Source organism: Nipponia nippon, unplaced genomic scaffold (assembly GCF_047370975.1).
Source record: "Nipponia nippon isolate SJK-2023a ecotype South Korea unplaced genomic scaffold, ASM4737097v1 scaffold_4, whole genome shotgun sequence".
Lineage (NCBI taxonomy): Eukaryota > Metazoa > Chordata > Aves > Pelecaniformes > Threskiornithidae > Nipponia > Nipponia nippon.
The window spans coordinates 19,918,565-19,940,150 of record NW_028262358.1 but is presented as its reverse complement, the minus strand read 5'-3'; the positions used below and the strand labels follow the sequence as shown (position 1 = coordinate 19,940,150).

At 42.1% G+C, this 21,586-nt stretch overlaps 1 protein-coding gene across 3 annotated transcripts in view; it reads right to left on the bottom strand.

Moving 5' to 3' along the window:
• Nucleotides 1–21,586, bottom strand: part of ENAH (ENAH actin regulator) — a 132,601-nt gene that overhangs the window by 85,031 nt on the left and 25,984 nt on the right. Inside the window, exon 1 of one of the 3 annotated variants that reach the window (XM_087774041.1) lies at nucleotides 13,222–13,575. The exons of the other annotated variants lie outside the window; for them this stretch is intronic. Within the exon in view, the coding sequence (XP_087630167.1) occupies nucleotides 13,222–13,226 (5 nt within the window). The 5' untranslated portion in view covers nucleotides 13,227–13,575. Of the gene's footprint in view, nucleotides 1–13,221; nucleotides 13,576–21,586 lie in introns of those variants that run through there. 3 annotated transcript variants of the gene reach the window in all.

Sequence of the window (21,586 nt, the reverse complement as noted above, 5' to 3'; positions counted from 1 at the left end):
GGTCTGCCTGGGAACAGGCATGCAACGCTCTGGCACTGAGCTCTGAATTAAGCAGCAGACTACCAGAAAGAAAATGGTGTTATTAAAAGCTGCTTGCTCCTTTAATGATGCTTTATATATTAGAGGCATCCCCTTGGCAAAATGAGCAAGAGAACAATACTGAGAGATTTTTCGAATCTTTCCTAACTTCATTTTGACTCTTCCTTTTGACTTCTGCTTTATTAAGAAGCCACACATGTAAGTAAATTTACAGTAACATTACAAAAAAAAAAAAAAAACAGCTACTTGCAAATCCACTTCAGACTGACAATTTAAAGAGATGTTAGACAATGGCATATTTCAATTCTAAGAGCAGAAAAAGTGACAGCATCTGACCTGCTGATTTTAGTATCTAACCGAATTTCAGCTTAGATTTTATAAGTTGTCTTTCAAAATCCACAACAAAATTCAGAGAACTGCTTAAAATAAGACAGATTATTATTATATAGGATAAACGTCATAGCACGTCAGACACAATGCATGCATTTTATACTGAAAAGCACAGTATTAAAAATCCACAGTTTTCAAGTTTCTATATTTCAATCATTTATATTGCACGACAGCCTTTGAAACAAAGATCAAATTAACATCCTTCTAGCTTTCAAATATTATTTTTGCCTTCTTTTCCACTACAGAAGTCTAACTAGATTATAAAATAATGCCTTACCAGATGCTGTCATTTGTCCATTACTTAATTACTGCTTCCAGAGCCATAGAAGGTCATTTTCCCAAACACGCCCTAAACATTTATTCCAGAATCCATCTAGAGCAAATGTAAAGAGTTTGGATGCTGAGATTGGTTGGTTTTAGCACTGGGGGAGTGGGGAGGTAGGGAGGGGAGGTATCAACATATTCAAAGTTAATTCTAATCGTTAAAAATTAACTGCATCTTTCGGTTTAAAGACTCATACAGTGCCATCTGCATTAACCTTCTCTGCATCACATTTAAAGGTTTTCAGAATTCATAGCCTAAGATTTTTTTCCATACAAGAAATTTCTCCCTTTTGAAGTCTTCACATGTTGCTTGGCAATACCATCCCACCTCGGGGAAGATAACCACCACCCCTTTTTGTCTGGTTGGAAGCCTGGCTGTGTTGCACAGGTGTCCCATCCATCTGAAAACAAAGAAAGGCTCTGCAAGTACGCTGACGTCACCGCAGCTACAGCAAGCACCAGAATAGAAATTCAAATATATACTTCATACTACAGTCCTACAGGAAGCCAGAACCATACCCTCCTGTTACAGTATAAAATGAACGTGCAGAGATATGTGCCGGGAATACAAATTTAATATATCCTGTACTAAGTGACATTCTGTTGGTTGCATAGCAACAGGAATCTGCTGCAGAAAAACAATATGGAACTTTTTTTTTTTTTCTACTTGCCAAGCCACAATTAACCCCAGTCTTCCTGAGAAACAGAACATCCACGGCATAAACATTACCCTCGTCACCAATCTAACCAAAGATGCTATGTCCAACACTTACTCTGTTCTACGTTAAAATGATTCTGTATGTTAAAATGGTTGTAGGGTACGGTGCTGCTGAGAGAAAATTCATTGCTACGGTGCATATGGCCAGCAACATTTTAATTCTATAGTAATGTCCAAGAAAAAGTTCTTAGATGCATAAAATTTCCATTCTTAAGTGTGGAATGCTTTCATTATTTTATACCAGATTTTTGTCACACTGTGTAAAAAAAAAAATAAAGCTCTCAAATTCTAGAAGAAAAGCCTATGTCTTCATTTCTAAATAGTTTTTCTTTGTTTTGTTTGTGCTGTGTTTGTTTGGGGAGCTGGTTTTGCTTTACAAAAAAATAGAAATGAGCATCAACCCAAACTGCTTCGAATTTAAGATCTGTTATGAATTTTGAAGCTAAACTATGTGTGGACTTCTAAACTGCGTTCCTCTTCACGGAAGAGAAAGTTTTTTGTAAGACAGTATGAATTGCATAAAATCTCTCCCCCTTCCCTGAAGAACAGGCAAATTATGATCACTCAACTGGTTGGGAAATTGATACACTGATACATGATAAGTCATATGAAAATATGCAACACCAAATTGGGGAGATTCCTCTCTCCGTTTTTTGTTTCTTTTAAACACCCTCCCCTTTCCCAGACAAGACCATGGTAAGCTCCCCAGGAGTTACAACCAAAATATGTCATGAGTGGGCTTTGGGGTGACTCCACTCCCTACACCCACCCCAACTGCAGACATACTTGAAGACGGGGAGCTCAGTTCAATTCAGAAGGAAAAAATGCAAGATTTCAAATATATGGATGTTGAATACCAAGATTGCCACTATATAAATCAACAAACCTGAAAGCATTCCTCAGAGTTACAGTAAGAGCTCAGTCTTCATCCTAACATCACTTACAAAATATGTGCAAAATACTTAGAAAAACAAGTTCAGGAAAAAAGTTATGAAGGCCTCACTATATAAAGCCTAGATAATGTAAAGCATACCATTAACAGACAAGCTTACAAACACTTCCCAATTCAAAACAGCCAAGGATTTCTCGTACCATACAGTCACTTTTCTCCCTCTTAATTCAGAGCTAGCGAGCCACAGAATGGACCAGATAGAAATCAGATACTTGATATTAGGTGAAGATGATGCATCAAATATTGGGAATCCTAAACAAGTGAACACCTTCATACACAGGCAGCACACAGAGGTTAACAGTATGTATCAGGAACGGTGTTGTGTTTTTATTGCTGGGGCAGGGAGGAGTGCAAGAGGAGAGGTTGCTTGTTTTGCATCCATCTGCACTAAGAAAAGGATACACATGAATTGTAGGCAAGATATTCAGAGTATTCAAAACTGGCTTAACTGTACACTTTTCTATCCTGTGATGACTAACTAGGGGCCTTCAACATGGCAAAAATAAAATCCTACTATTAAGTATTATTAAGCATTAGTCACATCTAAAGATGCAACCCTTGCAGTGCAATCCACTTTTATCTGCATCTTACAAATTTACTATACACAAGTCACACTAGTGACCAAGACCACGTCCCCACAAAAATAACACAGATGGGTGCCTCAAACACGACACTGAGCATTTTTTTTTTCTCCAGTGATTCCCAGTAGTCAGATGCTTCAAAGGAAAATACACCTTCACGCTTTACATGGGAACAGCAACATTCAAAAAGCATTTTCACAGTTTTACTTTTTGACATTTTTCTCTGCAATGCAATCTCTGCTTCCTTTATGCAGACATCATGTTTGCAGAGTAATGCAAAAACAAATGGCAATTTAAATAGTATCCTACAGCTGCTTACCTGTTTTCAAGCACCTAATTCCTTATTCTTTGACATAAGAATTATACCAAACATTGCTACTAGGTCAGACATCAAAACTATAAGCTACCTACAAAAAATAAAACACACAGGAACATCTACCTGTATCTACAACGTGCCTGCAACAATCCACACAGTACAAAACCTCCACATGGTGTCTCCAAAGAATTGAATAACTTTCTCAGTAACTCAGCACTTAAATGCCTGAAAGCTTGCCCATGACCTGTTCCCCCACCACTGCAGCAGCTGATCTAATAAAAGATATTGCCTCTCTGTATAAAACCTTTGTCGTCTTTATATCCTTAGAGCAACACAGCTACAGCAACAGTATTCATAACCTGCAAGACAACCTTTGTGTTTATCTTACTGCCATCCATTCCTGGATTTAGCTACTGTTGGAAACAGTGGCAATTACAGGAACATAGAACTGTTCTATCAGTGAATAAGAAATGTACAGCAAATAAAAAAATACACAGGACCCTTTGGTTTTAAAGTTGGCTTTATAGCATGCCAAACTAAGAAGCCTGAGATGCACTATTCTTCCAAACTTCATGAAAAGACTTACTCTAAGATATCGGCAAAATACAAAATGAAGTCCCTGAACCCAGCAGTCCAGATTTCTTCACCTCACAACTTAGTTGTACGGTCAGATGTAAAGTTCAGCAGTAATAATTTTGAGAATAATGCATATATGATGCAGTTAACTGAACTGATCACTAAATTAAAGGCTACTAGACTCATCACACCATACTGTGGAAACCAGAACAATGGTACTACCACAATCCTTGAGATTACAGCACAAGAGCTTTAGAGTGCAAAATTTGTTTAATTTACTTTTTATGTATTGGATGCTTTGGTCTTCTCCCTTAATCTCAAGTCAAAATTTTCATCTGAAACTCACTACTGTATTTCCAGACAGCAGCTAAAAACCCAATGAGACCACTGAAATGCTATGAAACCTCATTTTCAATTACTCTCCCAAACATGTAACGCTGAAGAAGCAGCTGAAGTACTGGATTGAACTTCTGCTTAAGTTTACTAGCAACAACTTACTAACGTGCTCTAGCCATTCATCTGCTCTTCATTCTGCTCTTGATTCGACATGGATTCCCTGCTAGCTTTCTAGATTAACCTATATCCTCAGCCTTCTCTTGGTCAGAAGAACACTGCACTAGATAGGTCTTTCATGTCTTCACTCACCCCTCAAACAGCAGGCTCCAACCAAGAGAAAAGTAGTGACTACTATATACAGTGAGTACTGTCTCCATGCTCCGTTTCAGACCAGATGGTTCATATCTGACTAGGAAGGCAGTCCTGTGTTCAAAACGTGTTTATTTCATATACACACACCACACTGAATGGAGGTACAAAGTATCAGCTACCTCCTGCACCATCCTCCCGCTCTACTCACACCAAAGTGATTCAACTAAATACGTCAGTGTACAACAATAAATTAAAATATAATAGTAGCTTCTTGAGTTCTGATTATATTCAGAGACTCCTATCAAAGAACGAGTATGCTAAACTAGAAAAAAAAAAAAACAAACGTATTTTTGCTAGAGTAGTACTTAACTACCACCAAACTGCGCCTGCTCTTAAGTAATTTGTTCCGTGATTAGACTTACACATACAAATGCTGAGCTTCAGCACTGATCACTTTCGTAACAGTGCTGTCATTCACTACTTTGATTTAGTGTCTCTGCCATAATTAGGTTCATTTGGATTAGGTTTCACTGTTTTGTCAGCCTGGCCACACCATCTATTTCAGACAATAGATAACAATGTTTATTCTGAAGCTGTAAAGTCCGTTTAACTTAATCCACAGTAGCCAGTTGCGGTTTTCTAAAAATGGGCTTTGTAAATGTCTTCAAGAGCACAAGTGTTCTAGTAAAGCTTCACTGTGTTCAATTTTAAGCACAAATCCAACAAGTTAAAAAAAAAAAATCTGTTCCATTAACTTAGACTGAGTACTTTTATAGAGAGTCAGCATTGTTTAGTGGACTAAGGTTTGCCAAAAGGATCATATACTTTCCTCAAATATCAACAAGAGTTCAACACAGGAGAGGAAATATGTACACATCACTATGCACTGTTTATAAAAGACTCTGAGCTTTTAAAAGAAAGCAAAGAAGGGGAAAGAGATTTTTATAGAACAGAAAAACATACAGAGAAAACAAGTTTTCAAAACAAGTAGCAGTGCAAGTTGTTCATTGTAATGCATTATTGACATGAACATTTACAGTAGCTAGAAAAGAAAAATTCTTGCTAGCCTATAGTTGGAAGGTTAGTACCTGAAAAACACTTATTTAACAAAAGCTAATTCAAGAGCTAGCAATTTTAAGCAGTAAGACTACCAGGTTCAAAGCCCAGATTTACTCAGAGCATATGCTTAGGCCAGATTTGCAAAGCCAACCAGAAAGCTGAATGGAACCTAAAAATACCAACCGCCTCTTTCCACCAATGCCAGTAAAAATACCACTAATACAGCAGTACTGAAAGTTTTGTTGGAAATACATGAACTACAACAGAATCCTCATCATCTTCCCATTTGGTACTTGCATTTTCAATTCCATACAATAAGAAAAAAATGCAACTTCACTGGAAGTCTCCACAAAATATACAATTCTAGCAGATATGACCACATATGAAGACATATACTGGTCTATACAACTGAAATATAAAAGCATTTACCAGTAGCCAGACAAGACCACAATAAAACGTTCTATTAACTACATGCCCTTCAAAGTGTTTCAGTTAAAAAATCTGTTATCACTTTATGGTAACCTGCAATAAAGCAACAGCAGTCAGCGGCCTAAAAAGAATTTAAGTATTAAACTACATTTTAGGAAGTTGCTTTAAGGAGAATGACACATGCAAATTTATTTCCTCTAGAAAGAAAATTAAAATATTTCTCTAGTTGTTACAAAACTGCAACTAAGCCATAAAACAGAGGCTTTAGCTATACCAATGATTACTCTTGCTCTTTTATTATTCTGCTAAATTCTAAGTTTTAAAACTTTTTAGTTTTTAAACTATGTGGCTAGTATGCCCAGAACACACAACAACCCCACCTCACCTTCTTTATGGAATTTGCAATAAGTATAGATTACTTTGTAACCTGATTCAGGAAACTGAAAAGAAGTTTCAAATTTGTGAAGAATAACAAAAGAATGAGAGAACATTTGAAACAAAATCCTTCCAATCTTGTTTGTGCTGCAAACTAGGAGTTTAGAGAGTTATTTCTGGCAGCACACCAGTCCAGCAAAGTAGCATTTTTGTACCACCCTCTGGAGTGCAATCGGCTTCCGCTTCTCTCCCCCATACTTCACTCGGTGTCAGCACCTTTCTTTAGCATAATTTAAAAAACAAAAAAGATTAAAAAAAAAAAAAAAAGAAAAGAAAAAGCCACAACACCAACCTACACACTTAGCAGAGAAGCATACTAGTTTTGGACTAAACTGAAGCAGTTTTTACTATTCTTCCTTCATATATGCCAGCTTTGCCTGGAGAATTTTCAATATGTGAAACTAAGAGCAGATTTTTTTTTTCTTGAATATTGGTTGTGTTTTCTTTTTAATGAACCCTGCCTAAAGATTACTCACGGAGAGCCAGAGAACCTTACTTCAACTCCTCACATTTACTTGTGCATTGATTCCCCAAACACGTGCTTATTACTAGCGGCTCAACTGGAAAGACTAATCCGAAGTAGGCTGACAATTTATCTCACAACACATTGAACAGTCCCATTTTCTCCACCGGGCTGTCACTAGCATTTGGGCAGTAAACTCAGAAAAATGTCACGTCGCCTCCCAAGGAGCAGCTCCATAAGCTGCCCGTAAGCGTCTACAGAACTATAACTTTAGGAGCCGCACATGCGTAACACTGTCAAAAGGTGGTAAGCATGATTTTCACATTCTTTTTTGGAACTTTTGAAACATTAGTTGTGGAACAGCTACAGTGAATGAGACTTGTAATAAGTCATAGTAGGGAAGGGGCTTATCAATTATTAGAACAACTAATTACGAGTATCTGAAATAAAACTCAACGTTTTCCTCTAAAACCTGTATCAGTACAGAGCGTTCTAAAATGAGGCAAAATTACTTCTGACTCAGTTACCTAGATATATGTTTTTATTTCTTAAGTTAGAAAATTTGAAAGTTAAAATTAGGTAGTGCAGCCATTTCTAAAAGGGAATAAAGATTCTGTATGTTATTCAACAAAAAAACTATATACAAACCTTGTTCTTTTCCAGGTTTGTGAGAACACATGGGAAGTTACGGCAGGGGAGGGACAGTAGGGACACAACACTGCCTTTCATACTGACAGATACAAAAGTGGCTTTGCCCCTGTATTAATCCCAAGAGAGGTGCCAACAGGCCAAGAACACAAGGTAGTTTTATACAATTCACAAGGACTGGCAGGGGTAGCGGAGTGAGGTAGGCACTACCAAGAATTACTTAAATATATTGAAGCTGTCCAACAAGGCTTGTGTGACTTCTCTCTCTGCCACATTTACTTTTAGCTACTACTAAAAGTCAATTTTTTTTGAATCAAACATAAAAAGCACATATCTTCTGCTTTCTCTCAACACTACAGCACTCTTAAAACCTAAACATGTCTGGATGCTTAGAGCGCTGGCACACGTATTTCTACACTGCTGAGTGGAAGCAGGCATGAACCGTCAAGAGCAATTCTAGATGAAAGGTCAAAGTAGAGAAGGGAATAATATCTGTTTCACAAAATACATTTGCTCTCTAGTAATGAAAGCAAATGACTCTATCCAGTGGTTCAATAACCTACTTCTATAACAGCTCTGCATGAAATGCACTGGCACGGCAAGAAGCAGTTCTCATTACGAAGTATTTCCAATCACATGCCTAAGGCAGCGCTGCGAAACGTCACTTAGGGCGTAAGCGTGCTAGCAAAGCATCCGCTGAAACAGGTGCTGGAAGAATAACTCCTCTCCTTTTTATGGAAGGGTAGAAAAAAGGCTTTTAGGCTATAGTGGTCTGAAGTAGGACGCTAACTAATTCGGTCTTGTTTTCTGACCTCCAACAACAAACACCACGAAGCCCTGAATCAGAGTCAAGAAAAAACTTGTACATACCCTTCCAGAGAGCATTCCTGAATTATACATGCTCCCAGACTGTTTCTAATTTTTAGAAGCTGACAACATAATTGCTAAGATGGTCATAAATAGCTTTTTCTAAAAAAAATTGTATTCTGATTCCCGCACCCGCCATTCACACGGTAATCTTTTAAAGACTTATACTTTTACTATCAAAATAATTCACTAAACTATCCAGGGACCTTGGGGGCAAAACAGTTGTCAGATTCCGCATCAGGTGGGCAGAAACAACCCGTTCAAAAATTACTTGCAACTGTCACAAATAAAGTGCTAGCTAAAGACTGCGCTTCCATGAGACAGATGACTCAGTCCATCTGTTAGTTTACTTAAGAACAAGGAAAGTAACCTGAATTCTTGCGTTCACCTGAAAAAAAAAACCTGCCTACACCACCAATTTTACTCTTGAGATACGAGCAATTTTAGGAACTGTATTGCTTGCAGTTATGCGTATCCAGTCTAATTTAACTGTGTGCTTGCACTTCGAACATTTTGTCAAATATTTCTCAACTAAATTAAGCTTTCTACTTCAAATATGCTCTCCACGCCACTATTAAAACTAAAGCAAAGGCATAATTCCAAAGCGTTACCCTACATATTGATGTACACAATAACTTCATGCCACCATTGAGATTAATGGCTTTGCTACTCGGGTATTTTACTACCTTAAATAACTGCAGTTATTGCAGTAGACTGAACCATACTGCTGTCACTAATAATACAATGCTCTTGTATACCCACTTTTCTGGAAACCCTGGGAAACGCGTGTGGGTTCCTTCAAGAATTCCTAGTCCTAATGAAGGTACATGTTTTGTTACTTCTGCCGTGGGCTTTCACTCATGTATTAAAGATGTAAAAAAAAAAAAAAAAAATGTGAGCATGGTATTGGATTTCTTAGCACAACATTTAAAATATAATGAAGGCTTACTAACCCAGGCACAAAATACACTGACTTTTAAATGATAATATGAATTACATTCTAAAGCAACACACTTGAGCAGAAAAACTGCTGAATGTAAGTAAGTAGAAATTTTAATATGGTTCAGAGACCACAAATTTAGCTTTTTATCTTGAAAACACAAGTGCGGATATGACATGATTTTCTAAAAACTCAACATCTATAATCATTTAGCTGCTTGCCCTATCTAAATACAGAATGAACATTCACATGTACGAGATGCATAGTTGCCCATCGTAAACACGAATTAATATACTGGGCTCTGGAAATACTAGAATTTAAAATTCAAAAAAACCACTGTTTCTTTCTTAGTTCCTGCAACTTGGGTAATGAAACCAGACTAAGCAGTCTGCTTTCTGACTAGCACACTAATGAAAAACAATTCTTTCCCACACAAAAAAATGGATGTAGTAATCCCAAGAGAAGGCTGTACAGATTGATTAAAAAAAAGTCAGTATCTTGGAAAGCTCATTTATTTTTATTGGAGTTAGCATAAAAAATGAGCTAGATACCAAAAAAATAAAAATTGACGAGAATTCAGTTAACCTTCACTGTAGAATCCCGGCTCCAGCAGGAGAGTTATGTTTATCAGCTTCCGTAATACAGATTTCAACATATGCTTCAATAAAAGTCTGTTCACACATGTTCTTCTCGTACGAATACGATGGGAAGTTACGCTCTTACTAGAACCGGGGCACCAAATTGCGCTGTTGCCTAGAGCTCAACTACCTTTTCTCCCCACCACATTCCAGTCAGCTAGTAAATGGAAACCTCACCGAATATGCCTCCTGCTGGATACCTGTTATGAGATAAGTGCATTCAGGAAACTATATTAAGAGCAGTAGTTAGTCAGCTAACCACAATACAATAAGAACAACAGGTGTTCATGGGAACCAACTGTTTACCTAAAGCGGGGGAGAGAGATACACACAAGCCCTATTCAAGCTGGCTCCTGAAACAAGTAACTTCATACTTAGGCTAGACCATTTAATGGGGATATTTAATATTCAAAGTTTATCAGCAACCTAAAACCCCTAACAGATGCTACTCAAATAGCATATATTTTTAATTCGAATACAAAACAGACTTCTACAAGAATCAATTCTTGTGGTCAATTTGTACAGCTGATGTTCGTGTCTTACTGAATTGCTGATTATTTTATAATAGGAAGATGCTCTTGACAATGATGTTTAGTTTTATTTGACATAAGGAAAACCAGTTTGCTCTTCGGTAACTGACCAGCTAACCACCCAGACAAGATGCGAGACCTTAACATGAAATCATCAGAATTAGTTCAGGCTCGTGATGGCTGAAGAATAGGCTCTCGCACACGTACATGCCAAAGGACAGAGCAGAGAGTGAGGGCTTTCCACGCCCCCAGCTCATCTCAGAATGATTTCTACTATTTATTTCTTTTTATATTCTTCGGAGCAGCAACTGCATACTTACCTGCAGAACAGCAATAGCAGAATGCAGTTTCTGCATTCCAGGAGACCATCAATATCGTGTCAAAAGTATGTTTTTAGTATTAACTGCTAAGATTTAACACCACCTGAAAATAGAGGAGCTATATATGAAAGGCTGGTCCCTTGTCCCATCCGCCTTGTCGCTCCTCCCCCATCACGACTTGCCTTCTTGACCAGCAAATATACATTAAAAGACATTGCCCGAACAAAATACAGCGTGAAGATATTGTTTAAACATGTTTCAGAAATATACCACCAATCCTAGTCTAAACAAGTCCAAAGAGAGAGCGTGCAATGAAAGCTTGCCATTGTACTGGAGACGGACCAATTAAACAAAACTGAGTCAATTTAATAGTGCCTCTATAGAGAGAAAATACTTCTTTAACCACATCATTTTCTTAGCCTGTGTAGTTTAATTGGTACAGTTTGCTGCTTTTTTCAAAAGGCGTGGAACCGAGCATTCTTGAAGTCAGATTTCTTTGAAATACCTGATGATGGCTCAGAGCGACCATCCAACTTGCAACGACATTTTCCTCTTACCAGCTTCACGCTCTGCACTCACGAGCAGGTAGAAAGTTTCAGATCTATAATATATTCATTTGCCTATATTTACTAACTGCTTCAAGTCAACTATTCAAACATCTAAATAAGCATCCTGAGGGTAGGTTCAACCTAGACACTTTCCTGTTATGCTGGTTAAGAGGAATATTTGTGCTCCCTCCAAGCTGGCAGGAGTCCTAGCACACATACAGTTACATCAGTGAAAGAGCAGTCTTGCTGGTATAGCTTACTTCACCCAGCATCAGCCGCACAATTGAAGTACTTTTTGCCAGTACGAATACCAAATTTATACAGGGCTTCTCAAAATACTTATGCCAAGCCTTGCTAGATTAACAGCAGTCATTGTGTTAAAGACCGTCAAGATAATAAAACAACAACAAAAAAAACCCTCTATTTAAAGGATCTGGATATGAACTGTAAGTTTTGTAAGCTGTAACTTTTTATTTGCAGGGCATCTGACTTCTACATGAGCAACATGAATAAGTGAAAGTAAATTACCACAAGCCAAACAAAGCTTAAAATCACCTAGGACATAAATACCTACAGTTAACAAAGAAAACTAGAGGGAAATACAGAACACAATGCTAAACAAAACAGCAGGGAGATTGTTCCCATGCTTCCCGCTGCAATGCTAACCTTTCCATCGAAGGTGTGCACACACTGAGGGGAGGACACCCTTGAAGTTCAAAAAGTGTTAACGAGGATTTTACTGCAATTTACGGAGAACTCTAATGGCTCGTCAGTTTGTTGCAGCAGAGGACTCGGCTGACTTTCATCATACAAACCTTGCCGAGCTATACTCCGAAGGACCTCACGACTTACGGTCATCTTTAAGACAAAGGAGGTTCAAAGCCAACTACGAGACAGACCGTATCTTCCAGGGGAAGAAAAAGAAGAGCAACTCGGTTCCCCGGTTGCCTAACTGAGGGACAGGCCTACAGGGAGCACACCGTCCCCGAACGGGGCTACCGAGCCGCATTTCTCACCGGGTCCTGCGCCAATCCAGAAAGAAGATTATGGAAACAGAGCAGGCACTGAAAGGAGCGGGGAGGGAGCGGGGGAACGGCCGGGCGGGGGACGGGCCAGGGAGGCAGAAAATCGCCTTCAAATGAATGAGCCGGCGGGGCGCGGGAGTCCCCGGCGGGAAGGCGGGCGGGAGCCCACCCCGCTCCCGCCTCCCCCGGCCCCCGGCCGCGTCCACCTCCGTGTTTACATCCGACACCTCCAAACGCGGCGCCTTCCCGGCTGCCGGGAGGGGGATTCCCCCCCCCCCCCCCGACGCCTCTTTATTGATCACGGAGGGAAAAGCCCAGCTGCTGCTGCAATGCAACACGCGCCGGGTGAGGCGGAGGGGAAGAGAGAAAAGGAAGGGGAAAAAAAAAAAAAAACCACCGGGAGAGAAAGAAAGGAGACGGCCGACCGGGGCTCACGCCGTGCCGGCGCGCACCGCCGCGGCCGGCCCGGGGGAGGCGCCGGAGCGGAGCCGCCTTTCCCCCCCCAACCCCGGCCCGGCCCGGGCCCCGCTGCCGCCCCCCGAGCGCAACTTCGCCGCCGCGGGGGACGGGGACGGCGGGGCCGCCCCTCCCCCAGCCGCCACTAACAATGGGCCCCTCCCCCACCGCGGGGCTCCCCTCGGCCCGGCCCCCTCCCCCTCCGCCGGCCGAGCGCCCACCCCCACACGGCCGCGGACCGTTAGAGGCGGGGGGCACGGCGCACCCCCCCCCCCCCCCCCCCGCCGCCGGCCCGCCCGCTCCGGGGTCGGCCCCTCACCTCATGGTGCTGCCGGGGGTCGGGGAGCCGCTCCCGCTTCCTCGCTCGCTCCGCTCTCTTCCCCCGCCCCGCTCCGCTCTCCGCCGCTCCGCAGGGGCCGGCGCCTCAAGGGACAGCGAGACCCCCGACCGCCAGCGCCTCCCCGCCCGTCGCCGCCGCTCCCTCCGCCGCCGGGCCGGGCCAGACCACCGCGGGGAGCCGGGGGGTGGGAGGGGACGAGAGAGGTGGGGGAAAGGGGCGGGGAGGAGCGAACCAACGCGCGGGAAGGGCGCGGGGGGGGAGGAGGAGGAGAATGGGCGGGCGGGGGGAGCGCGGGGGAGGCCGGAGACACCGGCGGGGCTGAGGGAGCGGCGGCGGCGGCGGCGGTGGCGGGGGGGGCGGCGGGAGGAAGGGGCGGGTTGCGGAGGCCGCGCCCAGCGCCGCGCTGCCGCCCGTGCGGGTGAATGGGGCTCGGCGGCGGGCCGGGGGGGAGGACGGAGCGTCCTCAGGTGAGGCGGCGGCTCCCCGGGGGCCGCTCCTCGGCCCGGCCGCCCGCGGCAGCTCCTTCCTCAGCGGCCCCGGGCCATTGTCCTGCGGGGCCGGGGACAGGCGGGGCAGGGCAGGGCACCGCGGCGGGACCCCGCTCCCGGCCCGCCCCTCGGGAACCGGGCCCGCCTCGGGGGGGGGCCCCTGCCGTGACCCGGCGACCGGGAGACGCCCCGGGGCGGGCGAGGGGCGGGTCGGGCTCCCGGGGAGCCGCGTCCCGGCCGGCGGGGCTCGGCGCCTCTCGGGCGCTTCGGGCTGCGCAGGGCCGGTTCCGAGCACCGGCAACTTCCCCTTCCTCGCCCCGGCCCCGCTGCCCCCGCGGCGGGGTCCCTCCGCCCCAGTACCCGGCGCTGGCGGCTGTGCGGGGAGGAGAAGCGGTGGCCCCGCCGCCCCAGCCCGGCCGCAGCCGAGTCTCCGCGGTTGCCTCTCGGTGCCCTCCCGGGCGTGTGGCCGCAGACACGTTTTCGGGAAAACAGGAACGTTGTTTCGGCTTTCCATCAGTGGCTAGCCCCGCGGCTGTGCTACACACAGGGTTACGTTGTGCCTCCAGTGCTCCCAGCGGATCCCGCACACGGGAATGCCTAACTTTAACCCAGCTCGTGTTCAGCTCATGTCTGCCATGCACCGAGTACCCGGTCGCTTTTGTCTCCGCTAACAGAAGTGACGAGCAAGTACCTTTGCAATTTCCAGTGACGTTAAGGCATCTTAGTGCTTTTGCGTCTCTTGATTTCATTTTTCCCTAACAAATACCAGTGTTTTCTAGGGTTTCGTTATTAAAAATGTACTGTACATGAGACATGTACTGTACGTTATGAGAGATAAATGTATATATATATCTTCTTTATAAATTTCTAGACTTTTAGACATAAAAAGGTAAAGAATTTTACAAATACATACCTCTATTATATTTCTGATCTAGGTCTCACACATTTAAGTTTTTTTTTACCATGCATCCCCATTACTTGACACTACGTGTACAACCTCTTCCTTGGTCAGTACGGTATCTGCGACAGGGTCACCCACTGCCAGTTAGCGGTGTCAGTAACGCAGGAAGAGAGGAGCTGGTCAGTGAAAAAAATGGTCAATTGTTAGAAAATACTCGTTCAGGAAAAAGAACAGGCTCTGAAACTGAAGCTAATGAATAACAGTTTGGTAAGAAAATTAACGTGTTTTTACTGGCATAGGGATGATGTCAGTGAAAATGTTGCAGTAGAGGTGAATTACAAAATGCAGATGAGTAATCAGAAGAAAAGCAGCATCATCCTCTTAAGAATTAAGTGGGTACCTTTGACAACAATGTAAACGCAGTCTGAAAAAGGGGACACAATTGAATCTGGTAAATAAATTTATCTCTATTGCTTCCAGCAAATACTCAGGAGTCTAATGACTGACAATGGACCTCTGTTCTTAAGGAATCATGAATTTTCCTAAGATCTGGGCTTCCCATCACCAGAACATCCTCCAAATAAAAGGTTTGAAAAGAAAGCCATTCTGACAGTGAAAAATATCTTGAAGGCAGCCAAATGGAAGTGTTAAGATCTATATCTAACTGATATATCTGTGTATCTATACAGATAAATCTAAGATATATATCTAACGGGCTCCAGGAGATACATCAGTAGAAGGAATGGCAGAGACAGTCGGAAGAAGAAGGATTTTCTTCTAAGATCCCAGTTGTTCTATATCAGAAAAAATCAGGATCGTAACGTGGCTGTTCTGATACGACTGTTTGGTCACATTAGTCAAATGTAAAAGAAGTTTGGCTGTGACAGGTATATAAAAACCACTGAAAGTATGCCTGGGCTACAAGTCTCCCTGAGAGGGAATGAAAATAGCCAGAAGCTGTTACTCCCGCAAAATAACTATTATCGTTATTTGTGTTATATTACTTTGTGCTCTTAGCCAAATCAGATACGGTCATAGCTGGATTTCTCAAGACATACTCTGTGGTACAATAGAATTTGTAAAAATGCCAGAAGAATCATTTTGCATGCTGGCATCGCAGATGTCACCAAGTGCAAAGTCATTCTGGACACTAGCTTGGTCAAAAATGCCATTGAATTAATCTGTAACAAAATACTAAATCTGCAGTAACTCGTATTAGCAGTTACGCGAGAAGGAGGGGAGCCAAAATGATATAGGGCAGAAATCAATTATAAATGTTGAGTGCCTTTTTCTTTCCAGGTCAATTTAGCGATGTTATTGTCAAGAAATTAAAAAGTAGTCTAGCAGAAGAATGAGTTAGTGTCGTGTACATATTTACGATACCGAATTATGCATTGAGAAATCTGTAATCTCTTGTAGCGGACCCGCGTGTTCTCAAGCTGTAACCGTTCGATGTGTCCAAGTCACTTTGTGCCATTCTGCCCTTATCCTTCTCGCTGACGGGATCCTCCAGCGGCACAGCATGGGTGTTAATGCCCTCCGCGTCACCTCCCACCGCTCTCCCTTCTTCTGGCAATGACAAAAACAGCGTGGCAGAAAGCCTTCGGAGCTGATGGTGTCATGCTAATAACCTGGGGCCGCTGACAACTTACGAGGCAGAGCCACGTAATGGCTCTTCTGATCTGTGTCCGAGGACCGTGCTGGTGCCCTCCTTCCTCCGGATCCAAGCAGCTTAGAATCCCCCAAAGCCACTTCGCATCCCTCCCTCTTTCACTTTCTGCTGCTCTGCTGCAACCGAGGACTGGAATTCAGATGTTGCCAAAGGCTAAGCCAGCTCAGGTTGAGCGGTATGGTGTGCCTCCTCTCCAAACAACCCGACTAATGAAGATTTCTCGAATGCTAGAGAAATAGCTCACCCAGGCATAAACCAGAAGAGAATGTGTTTCTGGTTAGCATCAGCCAGATGCAAGAGGCTTGGCAGGCTACTCTTGAGCAAACCCAGCCGAGTCCGTCGCATCTCATCACCATGGGTCACCCTTAATACAGAGTCATGAGGAGGATGCGTGACTAATGTTCTGGAGACATTAGGGGAACCCAAAAGCTTCAAAAAGCAGAGTAATCCTTCCTCTCACAGTGAGGTTTCCCCCATCTTCTCTGAAACGATCTCCCGCTTTGCAGTCTTTGTTTCTTCGGAAAATCTGTTTGTATTTAAGAGAAAAAAGTAGCTGAGATCTTCATATGTCTTACTACAGTCAGTGTTAGGACAGCAGCACTTAGGCAAGATCACTTCGGCCTTCTTTGATGATCTGTAAATAGCATAATGCAGGATACACAGCCAGAGAGGTTTCTGGAGTGGGGGGAAGTGGGTGTTTCTGGTGGTTTTGGCTTTTTGAAGGTTATTGTTCTTTTTACTTCATGTGTCTAGAGTTTGGTTTTCGAATACATAGGAAAAGATTTTTTATTTTACCTGTTTGGATTATTTTCCGTAGAACTAGTATAGAAAGAAAATGCAATTTACTGTATAATAGAAGTGAGAGAATTGCAACAAAGCATGAGCTTTCTCTCTGGTGATAGTGAAGGGCTTTCCAAAAATGGTGGACTAAAAGAGAATGGCTTTGACAGTGTGCTCCTGTTAGCATCTAAGATTATCAAAACAGAAGTGAATTAAGTAATTTAGTATATTATTCTCATCACTGATTATGTTAATCTAATTTATAAATACATCTTTTGCTCTGGACCAGACACAGAGCTGATGCCTGAACCAATTCCGTGAGGTCATGGCTAGTTGAACAAGATGAGGATCAGACTACTATATAGATAGTTAAAATATACTGGCTAGTATAATTCTTCCTGTCTTCTTCTTTCTTTCCCTCACCCTCAAGTCATTTTCAATATCAGGTTGCCACGAGTCAGCCGACTGCTGAAGTGTTGCATAGCAGACCATTAAAGGAAATGCTTTCAACCAAAAACTCTTTAGCTTTATTTTATTTATGAAATTATGCAGTATTTCTCAACCGTCTTCTGGGGGAGGGGGAGGAAACTATCTTTAAAATTCTTTAAGAATGCTAAAATAAACAATTTTTGGCATGACTCAGCAGACAATGACAACAATAGCCAGCAAGGTCTTTTCTTAACGGAATAATATTTTTGTTCTCTTGTGAAAAAGGCAAAACAACATCATCAGAAAAGGAAGCAAATCTTTTGCTATCAAACACAGTCCTTTGGCTCCTGAATGTGAAGCTCGGTCTTCCTACCAGCATACCCTGCTCCTTGTTATACAAGTAAACAATTCATAGATCTTCCATCAAACACCTCTGAAGAGGAATGAAAACAACAGCTGAAGCTTTCCACTCTGCGTCTTTCCACCAAGGTTCCTAATTGTGCCCCTTGTACTGTCAAACAGCATCAGCAAATCTAACCGCAAGCCTCTGTAGACGTGAGCCTGGAGTATGGCATGCGTCTTTCAGTCTGTTCCCGGTAGACTGAAATATTTAAGTGAAAATTCCTTGAATAAAAAGGGATTGTTTTTTCCCCCTAGATTTATCACGAAAAGAATTTGTATTGTGCTGCAGGCTATTCGGTGATGGGTGAAGTCTCTTTTTGTGCGAGTACTGCCTATCAAGTGTAAATCGATGCATTGTGTACTAAGTGTAAAAATGCTTTTCTGACACTTAGATAAATTATGATTGTTGTTTTGACCCTTGTCTTTCATTCACCTCCACTCAGTTGCTGACTTTTGTGGTTTCCAAGATGACATGTTGATTTAGGACCACTGCGATAGACCAATCTCATCTCTTACTTTCCATCTAATTTTATACTCTTATCCTCTAATGGTCTTATTTGCCACCAGTCTGCATTCTTCTTATGCATTACCAATAAAATTTATTCATTATGTTCTTTGCCTTCCCTTGCTAATGTCTTAGAACAAATTGTACTCTGCTGCTTTATCTTCTGCTGGAGGAAAGTCCAGGCACAAAGCTGGCCCAGGATTTGGTTAAGATTGTTTTCAGCCATCTTTTCTTACAACTCCAGATGAGTTATGTTTGAAGTTCGTCGACCACAGCCAAGGATTTGGGCCATTATTAATTAGTTGTTATTAATAATTGTTAAGTGCCTACAGTGCACTTGTAGCATAAAAAAAGGGCAGGCTTCTTGCCTAAAAGAGCTATTACTCTAAGGGGATGTCTACACTGCAGCCTCCCATATTTGAGCTAGCTTTGAAATACTTAGCTCAGTGAGCTGATATTGGTTATCTGGTACATACCAGCTGAAACTGCATTGAGCTCCGCCAGCGGCTGCTCATCTCGCTTCTTGGCCCCAACGCTGGCAGAGATTTGACTTTACCAGGGCACGTTCACTGCACCACACCCCTTCGTTCTGCCCGAGTTCAGGTAGACAGATACCAAAGGAGGTGGTGTAGCCATTCAGTTGGAAGCCTGTACCAAATTTCACCAATTTAAAGCTACCTTGCACTTTGCAATTTATCTTTACCGGAGAGAAAAAAAAAATAACAAACGATTGCAAAACGTGTTGTGAAACCCTGGGAATATTCGACTCTGACTCCATTGAAAATATGTTCTGTCTTTTGACCATCTTTCTCCTTTCTCCTCCCTTCTATTTTAGATGACTGACAACACGCTTACTATTGCTGGTTAGTTTCCATTCACTGCAAAGTTGGAATAACTTACGATGAAAGTACTGTCCCAGTTATAGATGAATGACAACACTTTTACTATAGCTGGTTAGTTTCCACTGCCTGCAAAGTTGGAATAACTTGCAGTGCAAATAATGTCCTGATTATAGATGAATGACACCACTTTTTGCTATTGTGAGTGAGCACTTGTGGACTGCAAAGCTGGAAGTAACTTACAATACAAATATTGTTCCAATAAAGGTGGAAGCTTAGTAAGATGATGATAACCTCTTTAGTCCTTTCCAGCACTGCAGATTTTGCTTTCTGGCAATAGCTATAGCCAACTCCATAATTTGGATTTCAAATTTAGTAAGTGATAAATCATGCATGAGACCCAAAATATACAAAGCAGCAGTTGCAAAAATATTCTTCTTCAGTATTTTAGAAAGAACATCACAAAAATGTTTGCCAAATGAATTAATGTTTCTATAAAAAGATGTGAAGAAATGAGCTCTTAAGAGATTACAACACTAACGCATGCCATTATTATTACTATAACTAGTTAGCAACAATTTAAAAATTAAGATATGCTCTATAAAATCCATGAGGAGGAATTCCTTGCAATTGGCCCTAAGTCACGCTTCCAGGACTAGGGATCTGTATCTCAACACGAATCACTCTCTCTGCTGAGTATTTATTCTCCACTTCCTCTCTTAGTTCAGCTCCCATGTTTCACAAATACAACCACATAAACAGTGATGGATTTTCTCTCGCCTCTTCCAGCCTCAGACAGAACACAACTGTCTCGTACCCTATTTCCTAGTTCACGGGTTTTTTTCTAAACAACTCATACCGATATTGTTTGCCACTCCTTGGCATGGTGCAGTCAGGAGTTTAGGTACTACGGTCAACTGACTGCTTTCCAAGCATACCACTCATTAAAAAGTACTGCTGGAGAGTCTACAACCAAAAAATAAAGGTTTCCATAGGAATATGGCCTTTTTCAAACGCTTGCTGAATGCTGGGGTTTCTAACTGGCTAGTAAGAAAGCACTGCTCTTCTGGAGAACATAAATAAATAGAGGTAAGAAAAGACCCATAAAGAAACGTTCCTCACTAGACTGCTTCCAGAGTTTTGATTAAAAACCAACCTTATACTATCTGGAATACATTTCGCTGTCAGGAAGTTCTTCTTTGTTAAACTTTCCTTGTTTCTCTTAGGCTTACTATGCTTAGATAAATTCTACCTTCCCTGTGTTTTTCTCTTCTAAATAGCTGTAAATTTTATCATGGGCTTCTTCAGACATCAGCTATCCCTAAAACATCAACTGTTCTATGTCCCTAAACAAGATTTTTCAATGTTCCCATAGCTCAGTTTCTCAAAAGCCTCCACTACGATTTTGTGGCTTTTTTCTAAGCTCCCTCCAATGTTTTTAGTCCTGGGTGTGCAAAACTAATGTCTTTATTCAAGGTGCAGCCAACTGCTCGTTGCTTCTGAACATGGAAAGAGAAATCACATTTCACGACACTATTTCCACTCTAAAAGATTCTGTGGACTTACAATAAAAACCAGGTAGCACTAACTGTGTGAAGACAGATTGATCTATAACCCTAAGGGATGCTCAGACAATCATTTTATTTAATTGTCACGACTGGCTGAACATTTCTAACCTTCTAATTGTGAATAGAGGTTGCCTTGTGCAGCGAAATGACTCTTACAACAATGAACCATTCATTCTGCTGTGACTACACCAGTGGGTGGAGGGGAAGTGCCAGCTTTGTAATGTTTGAAATTATTATTATTATTAAAACAACCGTACAACTAGGATATTGGCGTATCTGCAAAGAAATAAAAAGCCTTCCATCTCTTACCCGTTCATGGTTTAGAAGCACCCTAGGCTGGTAGAAACCATAACCATTAGCATCTGATAGGGTTGATGTATTCCTAAAGTCATCAGTAATATGAGCTGATGTGACGGTAAGAGCACCTGCTCAGACAAAAAATGCTAGAAAGATGAGACGCCCGTCCCTTTCCACAACAGGTGACTGACAGGGTGAAAAAGGCAGAAGTGAATGAGAAGCGATGGAAGATTTGCAAGCCTCTTGCTAAAACCCAGCAGCAAGGGAAATCCTTGTGTGCTCCTTTGAAGCAATGGCTGAGAACAAGAGCAGGAAAAAAAGTGTTATTTTAGCAAAAAGGTGGCGAGGTTATAATGCTAAAAAAACACGAGAAAACCCTGTAGGAATTAATCAGTGTTTTTCCTGAGAAAAGAACAAATATGGATCTACAAAGGCAGGGAATGTATTTTTTAAAAAGAAATAC